The sequence below is a fragment of the Oratosquilla oratoria genome, chromosome 5 (assembly GCF_046742065.1).
Source record: "Oratosquilla oratoria isolate Oo_2021 chromosome 5, ASM4674206v1, whole genome shotgun sequence".
Lineage (NCBI taxonomy): Eukaryota > Metazoa > Arthropoda > Malacostraca > Stomatopoda > Squillidae > Oratosquilla > Oratosquilla oratoria.
The window spans coordinates 5414642-5431385 of record NC_134781.1 but is presented as its reverse complement, the minus strand read 5'-3'; the positions used below and the strand labels follow the sequence as shown (position 1 = coordinate 5431385).

The following is a 16744-nucleotide window of genomic DNA, read 5'->3' as shown; positions in this document are numbered from 1 at the left end:
AACTTTGTGTGATAACTATCAAATAGTGGAATGCAATACAGTGGAAACCAGTAAGGAAAACCCAGTTTGGAAAATAAGTGAATCTATAAACAAAGACACCAAAATTATGGCAAAGTTCAAGACCAAAGTGAATTTGATATTGGTGATGAACAGGGAAAGAAAAGAAAAGAAAAGAGAGTAAAAAAAAAAAAAAAAAAAAAAAAAAAAAGATAATGATCACAGAAGATACGTTATGTAATTTCGACCAACTAAACATAAAAATGGCTACTATGAATTACATATACAGAGGGATTTTTCCCCCCCTTAAAAGGGAGGCAGCCAGTCAAAGACAAATCCACTCCCATCCATTTCATCCCCACATACTCCACTCCCATTTACCATCCCTCCCTCCTTTTCTTGGCTTCTGGATGACAGATCATCCTTGCATCTCACCCACTGCCCTGGGTCAGAAGCAATGCACCAAGACACAGCACATCCACAACAAAGGCTGCTTCATTTAATCAGCAACCTCCCCCCTATCTGTCCCATTCAAGCAGAAAAAGAGAAGATGAGGAGAAATCCCTTCAGGCTGCATCAATATATCATTCAAACATACTCCCTCACCTGCACATCCCCTATCCACTCCCTTACATGCATCACAGCATCATCCATACACCATTCTCCACTCACCCCTATCTTGTCTTCCCCTTTCCTTCCTCAACTGACATTCCCCTCTCCCTATGTCCCTTTTACCCCATATATTCATCCATCTCGTATACAGACACACATATACTTGTGTATATATATATAAAACAGGGTAAGAGATGGTAAAAATTATTTAAAAAAAAAAAAAAAAAAAAAAAAAAAAGCAGTTAGCAGGTAACTGACTAAATCATTAGACAAATTGTAGATCAAACAGTAAAATGAGAATTTGAATTGAAGTAATAAGAAGGGAAATAATGCCGGTTTTAAGAAGAGAGAGAGAAAATGTGGTGATGTGGTACATACATATACCAAGGGATTTTTTTACCCTTACATGGAAGGCTGCCAAAGTCAAAAGGCATATTCCACTTCCACCCATTTCATCCCTATTCACCACCCCTCCCTCCCTCTTATTTTGTCTCATCCTGGATGATGGGTCATCCCTGCATCTGGACAATCACCCAGTGTCAGAAACAAAGTAGCAAGACACAGTACATCCAAAGCAAGGCCACTTCATTTAATCAGCTGCATCAAAATATCATTCACACACAACCATTCCCTAATTCCCCACCCCCTACCTTCCATGTATCACAGTATCACCCATACACATTCTCCAGTCACTCGCATCTTTTGGCTTCTCCCTTCTCACTCAACACCCCTTTTACCCCACCCATCAATCTCGTCTTCAGTCATCCCTTCATGTTCACTCCATCCACCTTTGCCTTCAACTTCTTTTACTATTCTTTCTTCACTCATTTTTTCCATGTATCCAAACCATCCCAATACTCTTTCATCAACTCTATTTCATGTGAAAAAGAAGAGCTTCCCACACACTGAGAGATATATGGAACAAACAGCAAATGCAAAAACTATACAAGAATTTAAGATCAAACTGGATGCTGAAAGATACAAAAGCGGTCACTACGAGCATAGCTATCTTCCCGTAAAATACAACTAGGTAAATACATTTAAGCTCTTCCTCTCTATGTTCCATGTCTGCCCCCATAGAGTGCTGTCGGTGCAATCACCCCTTCATAGTCTCATCTTAGCATCCATTTTCAACTGTATTTCTTATTACACCTTTTAATCCCCCAAGGCACTTGTTTCTCTCAATCTACCTCCACTCCTCACTTTCAACCACATGCGACCCCAAGTCTATAGCTATCCACTTTCTCTGGCCTACTTAGATTCTCACTTCCAAATTAATACCATCCTCTTCCCTTGTACATCACATCACCTTATTTTATCCACATTTACCTTCAACTTTCTCCTCTCAAACACCTTCCCAAGCTCTGTCACTAATTTCCTTAACACCCCCTCTGATCCTGCCACTTGAGCAGTGTCACCAGCAAACAACTGGCTCACCTCCCACTTTTCTCCATTTTCTTTAACCATCTCCAATCCCCTGCCCATTATCCGTGCATTTACCTCCCACACAACCCAATCCATGTACATAGTGAACAGCCATGATGACATGTCCCTGGTGAAGTCCTACCTTTACCTCAAATCACTGGCTCACTCCACTTCTAATTCTAACCCAGGCTCTACTACTCTCATAAAAATTCTTAACAGCTTTCCTACGATCCCATATATCTGCAAAACCTTCCACAGTCCCTTTCTGTCTACCCTGTCATAAGCCTTTTCCAAATCCATAAAGGCTCAAAAAGCATCATTACCTTTTGTTAAAGCTTTCTTACATATCTGCCTAACCAGTACTGTATGTGGGTACTTAAGAATAATGTTGAAAATAGACAAACATCCATTCTTATGGTAGAATGAAGAGAAATGTTAAATAAGAAAAGAATGAAAAATAAAAGACACAAAGCCAGATAACATAAGTAATAATGGGCAATGAAGAAGGCATACATGAAACAAAAAATATTCAGGTTAAGCAGGTAATGTATGGAGGTGCAAAGTCAATGAAAAAGTCTAAATTGCAAACATTGAATGAATTAACAAGACAAATTCAAGAATATCTGTGTGATGAGGTCTGCAACATCACAGGGAAAACAAGAAAATTGACAGAAGAAACCAAGATTCTTTTTAATATGGAACAAACAGTAGGGGGCAGTTTTACTGGGAAATTACATGGTTGTTTTGTTTCCCTTATATGGGAAAAAATAGCCTTTTGATGAGTGTTTGTGTGTTTACCTAACTGTAGTATACAGGAAAGGAGCAATGCTCATTTTGTGTGTGTGTGTGTGTTTACCTAGTTGTATTATACGGGAAGGGGAGCTATGCTTGTAGTGACCTGTCTTTGCATCTCACAACATCTAGTTTGATCTTAAATTCTTGTATGGTGTTTGCACATACTATTGTTTCATCCAATTTGTTCCAGATATCCACAACACGGTGGGGATTTTTTTTTTCTTCAGATTTCTTCTATAACTATCCTTTTTGAATTTCTTTTCATGTTCCCTTGCTTTTCTTCTATTTCCTCTGTCAAGGACTTCCATGCCTTTCATGATTCTGTGTGTGTGTGTTTTACCTAGTTGTATTATACGGGAAGGGAGCTATGCCTGTGGTGACCTGTGTTTGTATCTTTCAGCATCAAGTTTTTTCTTAAAATCTTGAATAGTGTTTGCACACACAGTTTCCTTATCCAATTTATTCCAGGTCACGACTATGTAGAAAGCTATTTTTTTTCAGATCTCTTCTATAGTTATCCTTTTTGAGTTTCTTTTCATGTCCTCTTGTTTTTTCATTGTCCCTTTTTAATAAATCATCTCTATCTAGGATTTCCATTCCTTTCATAATAGTCAGTAGAACTCCTCTTTCTGTTCTTTGTTCCAGAGTTGGTAGTTCCAATTTGGACAATCATTGTTCATTGTTAATTTGGAGAGAGTTGGTGCCAACTTTGTATTCTTTCTAAGAGTGTGAGAGTGTGTGTGCCTAATTGTAGTTTATAGGAAAGGAGCATGGCTCGTTGGGTCCTGTCTCCTACTAGCTAATTTTTTTAACATATCTAGACTCAAATGTATGGTTCCAACTTAATCTATATCTTTGATTTCCAGTTATCATATGTAGATTTGAACTCATTATTAATTGAACGTGGGCTATATCACCTAAGCTATTCCACATATTTATATATCAACATGGAAAACTGTACAGTATTTCTTGACACCCTTTCAACATACGGTTTTTCTTAATTTCCTTCCATGACCTCCATGTGTGCATGTGCATGCACATATGTTTTCTTGTGGATAGACAAGATTAAATATGTGACTTACTTCTATGCTGTTCAGTTTTTTATTAAGACTTTCTATATTTCAGTCATTTATGTACATGATCAGTAAACTGGTACCAGGTAGTTGTCTGTTGGTTGCAACTTTCACTTGAGACCATCTTCAGGCTGATTGGTTTGTGTTAGTGCATCTAGTGTATATCTAATGATTTGCTGTTGTATGATTGCTTGGCTACACGAGATCATCAATGAAAGACATTCCTGAGTGATTGCACATTAGCCAATAGTTGTGAGGTTAGGTGCTATACACCTGTATGGGGAAGACTTGTATGTACTACAGATCAGAGGACATGGTTCCTAAAACACAATCCAGAGATAAAAAGGGAGAGAAAAGATTACATAAAACCTACAAAAATATATTATAATTATGTAAATACAACATGGTCAGCTGTCCAATGTTTCTTCTCACGAGAAATTCATGGGAATGCCTCAGACTGATGCTACTGTAAGGTACTGTAACTTATGAAGACAACCAATATTATCTAGCCATGGTTTACTCTCTTCTTTTGTTGTCATGAATGCTTGAATAGGTTTGTTTGATCAAGACCCTTCAGACCAGTATGCATCTAATCTGAAAACTTTCTCACATGAAACCTAGTGTCAAAATAATGCAAGTGAGGAAAAGCAAACCATATTCTAGGTTGGTGCATAACTAGAACATGAATCATAACACTTAAACATATCCTTAGCGGTGGGTAAGGTGAGGGGTTTCATATAATTTGGTGGGCTGTGCTTTAGAAATTTATTCTGCTGGGTCTATCATCATGGATAGGGTTAAATTATTTCAGAGGAAAATTAATCTTATTTTGCTTAATACAAGATTCTTGGACAAAATAAAAGCCACATTTATATAACATAATATAAGCAACTAGTGAAATTAGGTTACCATAAACTTTGCCGTTCCAAAGATTTATAAAAGTCCCTATACTACTGGACACATAGACTCGAGATTTCAGACATCACAAGTCCCCACATGGCTGGAACTAAGTGTCTACCTGCAAGCACTGTTAAGCAGAGGTGTATAAAACAAGGCCACTAAGAACCAAAAATAAATCTCCCTTGTTTACCTTATGTTCCCAGTCTTGCGCAAGTTGACTCATCAACACAAGAAGTTTCATCTGAAGTTTACATGAAGGAATATGGTTTAGTTTGATCACATTCACGGAGGAAATTAATAGCAAGGCCGCACTAGAAAATAATGGGAGCTAAGCTAAAAGTAAATTGTTAGTCTAACACCAAATCCAGCTATTTAAAGCTTAAATAAAAATAATAATAAATAAATAAATAAAAATAAAAATCTTCATTCCTACAAAGTCAGTACCAATGTGGTGATGCCCAAGAACCATAATTTTTGTCCACTAGATTGCCCAATAAAATTTCTAGCCACTGAGACATCTTGGGAACAGCCACCATGGCAAAGACTGTTTCACTCCAACAAACTCTTGATTACCTGTGGAGTTATAGATACATCTGGCTCTTCTTCTTTGTTAGTCTCCCGAGGCTTCAGCTTGGCTAGGTTTGTTGACCCTGCCGCTAACAGCTGAAGAGTCTCCAGGCTTGTGGTTACTGCTCCCTGGTTTGCAAAATTGGATTACTTCATAAGTATCCAACTTACTTTTAATAATAATAATAATAATAATAATAATAGGTGTTGCCTCGAGTTTCATTGAGTGGAAAACCTGCAGCAGCTGGCAATGGTCCTCAGGCCCTCCCAAAATCTCTCTGGGAAGAAACTTTGGACTTGTCTGTACTGAATTGGCGTGAGACTGTTTCTATGTCACTAGCTATAGTAGGAAGAGGAGGGGAGCAGTCATACTGTTAGCTCTCCATATGTGAAAAGGTGTATGAAATAATGTTGAAGTTGACAGAGAGAGATCTTGGGCCCAGTCAGGAGACTGAATGTCGGCCATGCACCCCTTGATAGATATGAAGGGGTCAATGTGTTTAAAAAATGAGCAGCTCAACTGTCCATATTGTAGGACCACCACAAGCAGGTATCCATTATTGGTCCCTACTTTTATTCATTACTACCATGTAATCTTCAAGTATCTCCAAGTACAAACAATGATCTTCATACCATGACACTTCACTGTTAAGTACAATCCTACCTGTGGTGTTATGATTTGGTATTGGCCACTTGCACCTGACTGGGGAGGTGTTTCTGCTTTGCCTGCCTGTGATTTGCCTTGTTTTTTGCTCGAGGGAGAAGTGACACGTAAAGTTGAAGGTACTGCTGAGCCTCTCATAGTTAGTGGTGGAGGTGGACGAGAAGGAGGCCTCAAATTGCTCAAACGCATCATCATTTGAGCACCAGGAAGAATTGGGCCAAAAGGCATTGGCCCTGGTGTTACTCTTCCTCGCCCAAGGGATGGTGCACGAGTTAATCTTGGAGGTCCAGGAAGCCTGGCGGTAGGAATCTGAACCATTGGGGGCTTCTTGACAGGAGTTGTCTCTGGGGTAGAGTTGGATGAAACTTGACTTCCTTCCTCCTTTTCTGGGGTCTTCTTTGGTCTACCTTTCCGGGCTGGTATTCCACCCTCTGTTTTATGTGCATTTGATTCATCCAAGTGAATAATAGTAACATACTGATCATACTTTTCATAATTCTTCTCTCCAGTTTCATCAGTTATGACCAGCCTTGCATTTTGATGGCTGTTGTCTCTAGTCATTTTGAGTTTTATATGTTTTGTGATATCCCAGCGCCAATTAGACCTGTATCCACACTCTGAGCAATTGTAGGGTTTTTTGTTGAAATGTCCCACAACATGAACATGGAAGCGTGATGCTGTTGTTGACCAGAAGCTGCACTGGGGGCACCTGTATACCCGTTTGCTGTGAAAATATTTTCCAGTTGGCGGTGGTCCTTCAATGAAATCCAATCCATCTTGTAGGGATGAATTAGAGTAGTCCCCACCCTGCATACTCCCTGCATCTGAAGGAGTTTTGCTGCGATCACTACCATCACATTCACTCCCATTATCACCACGGTCACAATCCTCCTGAAGTTCATCAACATTAATATTATTCCATACAAAAACTCTATTTTCCATTGGGTGTTTATCTACGTCATCTAAATCTTTTTCTTCAGAACTCTGTGTTTTATCTGTCTCATTGGTTACTCCCTCCATGGATTCAGATTCCTCTTCCACACAAGGCTCATCTTCTTCTAAAGGTTCTTCTTCCACCGACTTCTCAACATTTGAATTCTCCTGTGTTTCTGCTTCTTCATCTTGATCTTGCATTGGATCTTCTTTACCAGGGTCTTCTGTGGTTGTCTCTTCATCATTATCTTCATCTAGTTGGCTTTCTGGTGACCTCTTACCAGTATCCATAATTTGATTCTTTCGTGCTTCGGGGCAAAGTTTGAGATGATTCACAAGATCATCTGTGGTCTTGCACCTCTGTCTGCAAAACTGGCATCGTGTGGATAAAGATGATGATGTGTAGCTGTTTCTAACACTGAGATGAAGTTTCTGGTGGCGTACTGATTCAGATAAGCACTTAGACTCGTGTCCACAATGTTGACACACTAGATTCTGAACATTTGAGGTCGAGAGTTTCTCCTGTAACCTGTCAAAGAAAGAGGATTTGTTTTTCTTTCCTGATTCTTTTGAGGGTGAAGACTCCTTTGAATCAGATTCCTCAGAATTTTGATATGAAGTAGTTTCATCCTCAGGAGGAGGGGAGTTTGATGGTGTCTCCTCTAGCGAAATAGGCACATGACTATCTTCCATGCTACTCTGTTGGACAGCAGAATTGAGAATAGAAAGTAGGTCCAAGCCATGGCCATTTTCTTCTAAGCTGTCTGGATCATCAAGCAATAAGGAAGGCAGTTTGTATGACATGTCACCTCCATCATCATCAATAGGCAACAATGGTGGGGGTGATGCAAATTTAGACTTCTTAACTTTTTTCTTCTTCTCCATTCCAGAACCTTTGGGGAAAGGTATTCCATGGATTTTCTTTTCATGTCGTAACACTTCATTCTTGAAGGCAGCTTTGAAGGAGCAAAACCTACACCTCAAGGTCTTGATATAAACATTTCCATGACGATGAACAACATCATCAGGATGAATAAAGTCTTCCTCAAAATTATGTCTTTCATTCAATTCCTGTAGATATGGATCTTTTGGTACCTTCATTTTCTTTAGGGTTATTTTGATTTTGGGCTTCTTTTTCTTTGGTTCCTCACTGTCATTTACAGCTAAATCCTCAACTGAATCCATGTCAATATTTGAAACTTCAAAGCTATCACTACCACTTCGAGATCGTTTTCCATTAGTTATAGTTAACCCCAGAGCATCCATATCCTCTTCCCTTTCCATACGTAGTAATTCCATCTCTTCATCATCTATTGTGTCACCTGGATCACTAATGCCAATGGTGCGTTTCATCTCTCGCTCTCTTATTTGTTCTGGAGTTAGGTGGTGATTAGAAATATGTACTGTTAGGCTTTGCTTAATTTGAGCTGAGAAGTTACATAAATGACATTTGTACTCCCCACAATCTTCTGTGTGGTTTTTCATGTGGCGGTCCAAATTCCAACGATAAGGTGTACGAAAATCACACCAGTCACATTTGATTATGGGTAACTGATGATACTTCATATGTTTGGTGTACCTGCCCTTTAGATGAGTCACATAGTTACATTTCTGACATCTAAAAAATTTTCTTTTTAAATGATAAGTAGTTTCATGCCTGTTGAGAAGCTTTCTACTCTTACATGTAAACTTGCACTGTTCACAGTGAAAAATGCCCTTGTCATCACTTTTTGATGGAGATGTGGTACCATTGTCTGTTTCATCTTCATCATAACCTGTATCTTCATCGTCAGCTGGATCATATACTCCTGGAGATACCGAGGTGCTCCGTCTTGGTGACTTGGATGGAGAAACACTGTTTCTTGGACTTTTTGACTTCTTCTTTACTGGAGATGAACTTTCTTCAGGTTTTACTCTAATTTTGTGCACCATTTTTGCATGTCTTATCAACTTTTGTTGATTCTTTGATGCATAAATACATTTTGGGCATTCAAACACTCGTATTTTTTCTCCATGTTCATTACGTAAGTGATACAAATGCTCCCTAGGATTTTGTGTAAAGAAACCACAATGTGGACAATTGTAATTCCTTTTAAGACGACACTGTGGCAAACTATCTTCAGTTTCCTCCCCATCTTTGGGTGGGTCTGTTGCATAGAATTCACTGTCATCTTGAGCTGTACCATCAATATCATCATCCTCAGCATGTTCAATTTGGTCTCCATCTTCCTGTTCATCAAGTTCCCCAACATCTGCTACCTCATCTTCAGCATCTGCATCCACTTCATTTACAATCTGACCATCTTGTTGGGGAGCATCTTCAGTCTCCCCTTCTTCAATTTCCAGATTGTCTTCAGGAATATCTTCATCAACCACAAGTTGACCTTCATAATCATCATCATCGTCATCATCATCATAAGGCACATCTCCATCTGGGTTCAAGATGTCACCATTCATTGCTGGCTCAATATCATCATTATCATGCTCCATTTCTTGTTCCTCTCTATCAACTTCTGGCACTGAATTTGCTACTCCATTTAGCCCACCTGCTCCATCTATGTCTCCATTTAAATCACCTGTTCCATCCATTTCTCCATCTAACCCAGTTGTTCCATCCATGTCTTCATTTGGCCCACTTGTTCCATCCATGTCTTCATTTGGCCCACTTGTTCCATCTATATAAGACGCTTCTACAGCAACTGGTTCCACTGGGTTTTCCTCTTGATCTTGATGAGTTTCTGTTTCTGTTATGGTAGCATCATTTTCAGCATCAGTCTCAACCTGTGGGGCTGCAACATCTGGTTCTACTTCCATATTTTCAGGTTCACTTGCACATGCAAGCTTCTCATTCCCCTCCCCATCTGCTTCTGAAACAACTTTTTCATCCATATTCTGGACTGCTTCCACAACCACACCACACCCTGTAGTTACCTCCAAAGTTTGAGTGGCTTCAACTTCTGGCTCATCTCCTGGTTCCTGCATGTTCTGCAAAAAAAAATATTCTCTAAAACTGGTTTCATTAAGCCTTCATAATGATAACTGCTCAGGGGAAAAAAGACAAAACAATGACTCCAATTACATGAAAAACTAGAAGCCACATAATTAACTCCAAACTAGATTTTGTTAATAAAGAAAATCATTTATCAAACTGATGTGCTGAGCAGTCATATTTCTCAAAGTCAGACATGATTCAGCCACGGGCTCCTCCCTCATCTGAATAATAATACATTAGAAATGAACAAGATCTACACTTGTTGTGGTTAATTATTAGAACATTCACAACAAACATTACAATGACAGACATAACTAGATCTACAGACAGACAGAAATGCATACATACACAGACAGGGTTCCCACTCTTTGTCAGGTTATTTTCTTTTACGACTTTAAAGAACTTTTTAAGACTGTTTTGCACTTTTTCAGATATTCCTGGATATTATATATAGCCCAGCACTTGCAAAAATGACCAGAAAATGTCATTCAAGGACAGTAGACCTGAAGAAAATCTTATCCATTGTTGGAACCACAACAGTTGATAATGCCAAACCATTCTTATTTTCGTGGAAAAACATAAAACTCATGATTTTTGACAATATGTTAAGAATTTAAGGACTTTTCAGTTCTGGATTTTTATAACACAAAAATTCAAGACTTTTTTGGTTTTTAAGGACCTGTATAAATCCTGACAGCCAGACCAGACAGAGAGAGACTCAAAATAATTATATTGTATATACTAGATTTCATTATGCATCAAAAGATGTAAATAAAAATGTAAGCATATCTCCTGATATACAGTATTATTCATGGGCACAAAGGAGACTGCCATTCAAAATACTGTAGTGGCGAGTCTCCAGACTGGCTGTGGTGACAACACTTAAATAAACAAGTAATTAATTTATATGTATATTACATTTATCAAATTTCAGTGATTTCATAATGCCAATACATCTAGAAAAAAAAATGCAAATTTCTCTATGATATATATTATTCATGGCCACAATTGTGAATACACTGTACTTGGCCATATCGAAATCACCCACACACCCAACCCACACGTAACAGCTGGAGAAAAAGACATGACACCATGAATGTTGTTAATTTCCAATTAAATGTAATATAATGCATTTAAGTGAGCGACAGGTCTGATACTTATGATTACAGGTAACACATGTAACAGCTCAGAATTAAAATACACTAAAGAGCAATATTTAGGAGTATTAATGGACAACAAATTGAAGTTTGAAGGCCAAATACAAAGCAAAATCAACAGGGCCAATCAAACTATGGATGTCATCCATAGGATGTTTAAATACATGGACCTAAAATGTTTCATTCACTATTTATAGCCATGGTATGACCCATCCTGGAATATGCTCAAGCAGTCTGGAACCCTGGGAGAAAAACAGATACTAGAGCTATTAAAAATATGATCGAGACAAATAAGATGATGCATGGCAAATATGAAGAGGGTGCAACACCACTTTTGATGACTAGGGAACAAGCAACCAGGGGACATGGTTACAAACTGTATAAAAGGAGAGCCAATAAAATGCTGGGAAAGAACTAATTTACATATTGGATTGTGGACGTCTGGAACAGCCTGCCTTCCCAGATTGTACAGGCTATGGCTTCCTTCAAACATTGTCTGGACAAGCACTGGGATAGACAAGATGTTAAATTTAATTTTGAAGCAACTCTCAATGTCACCAGAAAAATGAACAAGGATCTGCATATAAAGGCCTAAAGACCTGCGTCCAGTAACAAAAGTAAATATAAGTATACTTGGGTAAACAGTCAGACACACAGGTAATTTGTATCATCCAAACTCTATAATAAATTTTATTCACTCTGTAATGAATTGTCATCCATATTGTCTAAGCTATCCAATATTCTTTATCCTGTGTATCTTGTTGGACATAATACTGAAGATCAGATTAATATCACATGGGTCTCCAATTACAGGACAACCTGTAGTTCCACTGTGTAATTCTTTGACCTTTTGAAGTTCTTCAGAAACTACAGGATCTTTTGTTTTGTCTGATCACCATAAACTGGAAGGAATTAAGTGCAAAAAACCTAATGGCTTCACACTAAATCTGGCAATCCCTATACTGGACCTTAATGAGAGGATGCCTATTTAGAATTTGTCAGCATATAAATTGTCACCTGGCTGAACAAGGTGGGGATGAATTGGGTTTGTCTAGGGGTCATGGAGGGCAAGCGTGTGTAGGGTATGCACAGTTCCACCATTTGTCCTTCCCCATCAAGCTTCAAGCTGATTATTACTTGCACTTCCACAGGGAACAGCACCTACTCTACTGCTCTTTTTTTTAATACTTTCATCTAAATGAATTAAACTGATTAGACAAAAGAAATATAAATATATATATATGTATATATATATATATATGGAGGTGAGGTGGCAAAATGAAACGTTAAGGCTAGAGTATGGAGCTTTATTCAGAACCAGACGTTTCGACCTCTTGGGCCTTCCTCAGTGGACTGAATACAGAATAAAAATCAAAGTCCATCAACAGCTTACATGGTGATCTGACGACCTTGCGTGACCTCACCCCGGTCACATTGTCCCCCCCCGGGGTGAGGTCACGCAGGGTCGTCAGATCACCATGTAAGCTGTTGACGGACTTTGATTTTTATTCTGTATTCAGTCCACTGAGGAAGGCCCAAGAGGTTGAAACGTCTGGTTCTGAATAAAGCTCCATACTCCTTAACGTTTCATTTTGCCACCTCACCTCCATATTTGTCTGTCTTTATATATATATATATATATTATATATATATATATATATATATATATATATTTATATATATATATATATATATATATATATATATATAGGCACAAAAAAAAAGGGAAGAGGAGAGATTTGGATGGCAAGATTGTGAAACAATGTGTAGATTTTTCTCATCATTGTAGGATCATTGGAATACAATATATACATACATGCACCCACACATGCATTCTTTTTATATGGAACATGTATGTGTATGCATTTATTTACATAATGATAGCATACAGGGCTGCAGCTACATCACCCATCAACCATTGCCTAAATGTCAATGATATTGTTGATCTAGACTATTTCTTCCCTTACTGTGTTCCACTCTGAGGCAAACTTTACAATTTTTATTTCTTTTTACATGACCTGTATAGATCACTGCATTGCTCAGAGATCACTATATGGACTCGAGCTCTCATCCTAAAGGGCCCAGCACATGATCTCAGACGAGTGAATTGCAAACTTTTCATAAATGCATACACACACAATATATACACACATCCTATATCCAATGGGAAATCGCATACAGAATGTGCATGTGAATACAGTATCCTTATTAAAAATTTAATGAAGTTACCTCAACATGTCTTTTCATGTGCACAAGTAGGTGACCCAACTGTGCCAAATATAGAGTTGAAAAAGTTGTTCACTATGTATGCATATATAGTTCACTAGGGGTTCTGGTTGTACATCATGCTTTATAATTAACTGACACCACTACAGCCCGGTCATGCATAATTATTACGCAGAGACAAATCTCTCATAGGGGAATGCTGAGCCACTTTTTAATATGTGCTACTCTTCATTACATCCTTACTTAAAACCTTTCCTTCACCACAATCAGGACACCACCTCTTCTTTCCTCATGTTTCTGTGGTGGGGGATAACAATGCCACCACCTTGACCCATGTATTGTAAAAGTTCATGAAATGGGGCAGATGGGGGGGGGACTGGATAGTTATGAACTCCAGTGACAGGTGCAATAACCATGTAGTTTGTGCTCCTAGAGATACACAGTTCTTTGTAATTCTATTCTCATCTCATGATCTCTATTTGTTATGAGAGTGTATGTATATACACACACATACATTATATAATATATATATGTATATATACATACATTCACACATATACACCTAACTGGAAACGACAATTACAAATAACAGTGTACATCTAGGAGCTCGAACTACTAGGTTATTGCTCCTGTCACTGGAGCTCATAATTATACCGGGCGTCTTTGAAGTCCAGCATGACGTGTCATGACCTTGACACTTTAAACTCCCTGTATTCGGGGTTGGTTTTCGTTCCTACGAAAGCTCTACACCGTCGCCTCGATACAAAAAGTCGCTCGCTCTGCAATCGAAGGCAGAGGAGCAACTGCCAACAACACTGGTGTAGGATGGCCCACGAAGTTTCAACAAATAACACGAATATTTTAATAACAAAACATACAACACTCCTACTCTCATAGTCCACAGCAACTTCAAATGCAATAACGTAAACACTGGAATTGCTGGGAGGTAGAGAGAAGCAATAAGGAGCCTTCCTAAATACGGGTCTGCATGTCTTCTACAGCTGTGAAACATCCCCTACCACCCAACCCCCTTCACCACACCACCTCTCGCGTCAGTGCTACCAACCACCCGATTCTTTTATTTGGACAACTTATGATCCATAAGGGCCTTCAACATCGAGAACACCACTTCTACTAACACGAGCACACAACCATGCATGTTTCGTCAATTACAGTTCCCGAAGAATTTACTTACATTACAAAGTGAAGGAACACTTGCGTAAATTAAAAATAAAGGTGGAACTGGCTCGGCTGATAGCGCTCGCTGGCCGCCTCAGCTGGCTCGGGCCTTGCTCGTCGGGGAGCTGCAGACCGTGCACCAAAATAGTCCTTGATTTCCACCGTTCTGACACTGTTTCAGTTCAATTAAGCAATAAATACGTAGCCAGACACATTACTTACGTTATTTCCAGAAAGGATAAAAGTTGTTTATCGCTCCATTCTTGTCAACTGAAACCAAAACAAGGTTGGGAAGATGCGTGGAGCGTCGGTGATGGGATCCGGCAGTGTAGTGAGTAGAGGAGCAGTGAGACCCCTAGCGGTGGCCCGGACAAGCAGCGCAAGAACACCACACCACTACCACCAGGAGCAGCGGCCGCAATAATTATTGCCACCAGCTCAAACCCAGACGGTTGAGCTTCCAACGTCTCTGGACCTTCTGGGAAATAACATGTTTTCTCCTGATTATGCATTTGCTGGATTATGAAGAGTATATGGAGCCACAATGAATTAGAAAAATATGGAGGGCCAATATGTTACCATGGCTGCTGATAGTTCCTGCGTCACGGCGACTCATGTTCTGCCTCACGCAACGCGGGGCCGAGCCAGCAACACCCGCATCGGCCTTTCCCATTACTGCTGAAGACAAGCCAAATAAAACCCATGATATTTCCCAAGCCTTCCAAGTTCAGCTGTTCTACATATGCACTCCCACTATTCTACATAATTCAAAGAAAGCATGCAAAATGGGATCCGGCCAGCCCTCACCATGAACCAGTGGGTTACAATAGTCTAATTATAGTCGAATTGTTTATATGGGAAGCCGTCCGGAACGCCTAGTTCATACGTGATAAATGAACGTTTGAAGCGGATATCCGAGTACCGTATTGAGCGGGAGAGTATTACAGCTTTGGGCCTGAGAAGTCGGAGGCATTCTCGGCCATCAGTACTAGAAGTAATGGCGGCAGCCGGCAGGGTCCCTTGACTCAGGTAGCAAAGACTTCCTGTCCTTCCGAAGTGCTTCACCACTCTTAGCCCTAAAGGGGCCTTTGAGCTCGTCACGACCCAGGCTGTCATTTCACATTCATGCCAGGCTTCGGACGTCGATATATACTACCAGGTCGTGGTTCCATGGTGGTTCTTGCAGTCCGTTACATTTGCCATCTCCCCGTTCTTGCTATTGTCCCTGCACCAATTGCTCACAGAGACCACCTTCATCCTTCCAACACCCCTCCTCCTCCTCCCCCTACCACTAGTGCTCGTCCCCGACGCTATTACCAGCCTATGCCGCTCTCGATGCTTCGCTGCTCCTTAGCCAGTTCTTGCCTCCCTCGCTAGCTTCCCCATTCACAATGCTGTTTTTCTTCTTTAAATGTCTTCTTTAGCTACACTACCTCGAACCGACTATGCTTGCTACATCTGCCCCCAAGCCAACCTTTCGTCTCGCCAGATTCTTCGTCACCTTCGCCAGCCAGCCTTTCTACCTTTGCGTTTTACAGATTTCTCAGCCTCTACTGCCTCACATCCTAGCCAAAGCGATCACCACTCTAAATACCAAGGCGGCATACCAAGTCCTTACGCCAGGCAATATATGTTTCATTGGGATCTCTTGGCCCCGTATGATCGACTCCAAACGCTGTTTCAGTCTTGCCATGCCCGTAGGCCATCGTGTGTTCTCCAGCCCTCTTCTATTTTGTAAGGCAATGTGTGCTCTCTCTTTCTCTCTCTCTCCGCTGGCCTCTTGCCATCCTATCGATCAACTATCCATTCATCCATCACAGTTGCTCATTCACCAAACAGTAACTGTCACTGCACTTGCCAACATCAAACAAGTAGTTTCTTCTACAACCTCCAAGTGTTATTTTTACGTGGACAACATGAATCGATACATCAATGTATCTTATTGACCTCAACCCTTTATTATCATAGTTATGTAGCCACATTGTCTACTATACTTTCTCTTTTCTAAATCTTCTTCCCTCTCCTCATATTCCGGCCCTTTTCTCTTCTTTCTCTGATGAGCACTTGTTTCTCTAAGGGTGTGACCCTGCTTCTTTGAAGATGTACTCGTATGTACGAATTATTTGAAGAGATGTGTTTTCCACAGGTATACAGAATGTAACAAGAATGTGAAAGGAAAGTTGAACTAACACGGACGAGGGAAATGGATATGCAAGGGATCTAC

General features: G+C 39.8%; 1 protein-coding gene across 3 annotated transcripts in view; it reads right to left on the bottom strand.

Moving 5' to 3' along the window:
• The window catches only part of LOC143025351 (uncharacterized), a 43615-nt gene extending 28468 nt beyond the window's left edge, over positions 1 to 15147 (bottom strand). For 2 of the 3 annotated variants that reach the window (XM_076184869.1, XM_076184871.1), the window contains exons 1-5: positions 15100 to 15147; positions 14743 to 14998; positions 6034 to 9951; positions 5376 to 5498; positions 4993 to 5043 (exon numbers count right to left, since the gene is read on the bottom strand). In XM_076184869.1, the coding sequence (XP_076040984.1) occupies positions 4993 to 5043; positions 5376 to 5498; positions 6034 to 9948 (4089 nt within the window). In that variant the 5' untranslated portion in view covers positions 9949 to 9951; positions 14743 to 14998; positions 15100 to 15147. The remainder of the gene's footprint in view (positions 1 to 4992; positions 5044 to 5375; positions 5499 to 6033; positions 9952 to 14742; positions 14999 to 15099) is intronic. The other variant, XM_076184872.1, reaches the window with a different exon arrangement.
• Positions 15148 to 16744: the final 1597 nt, after the last annotated feature.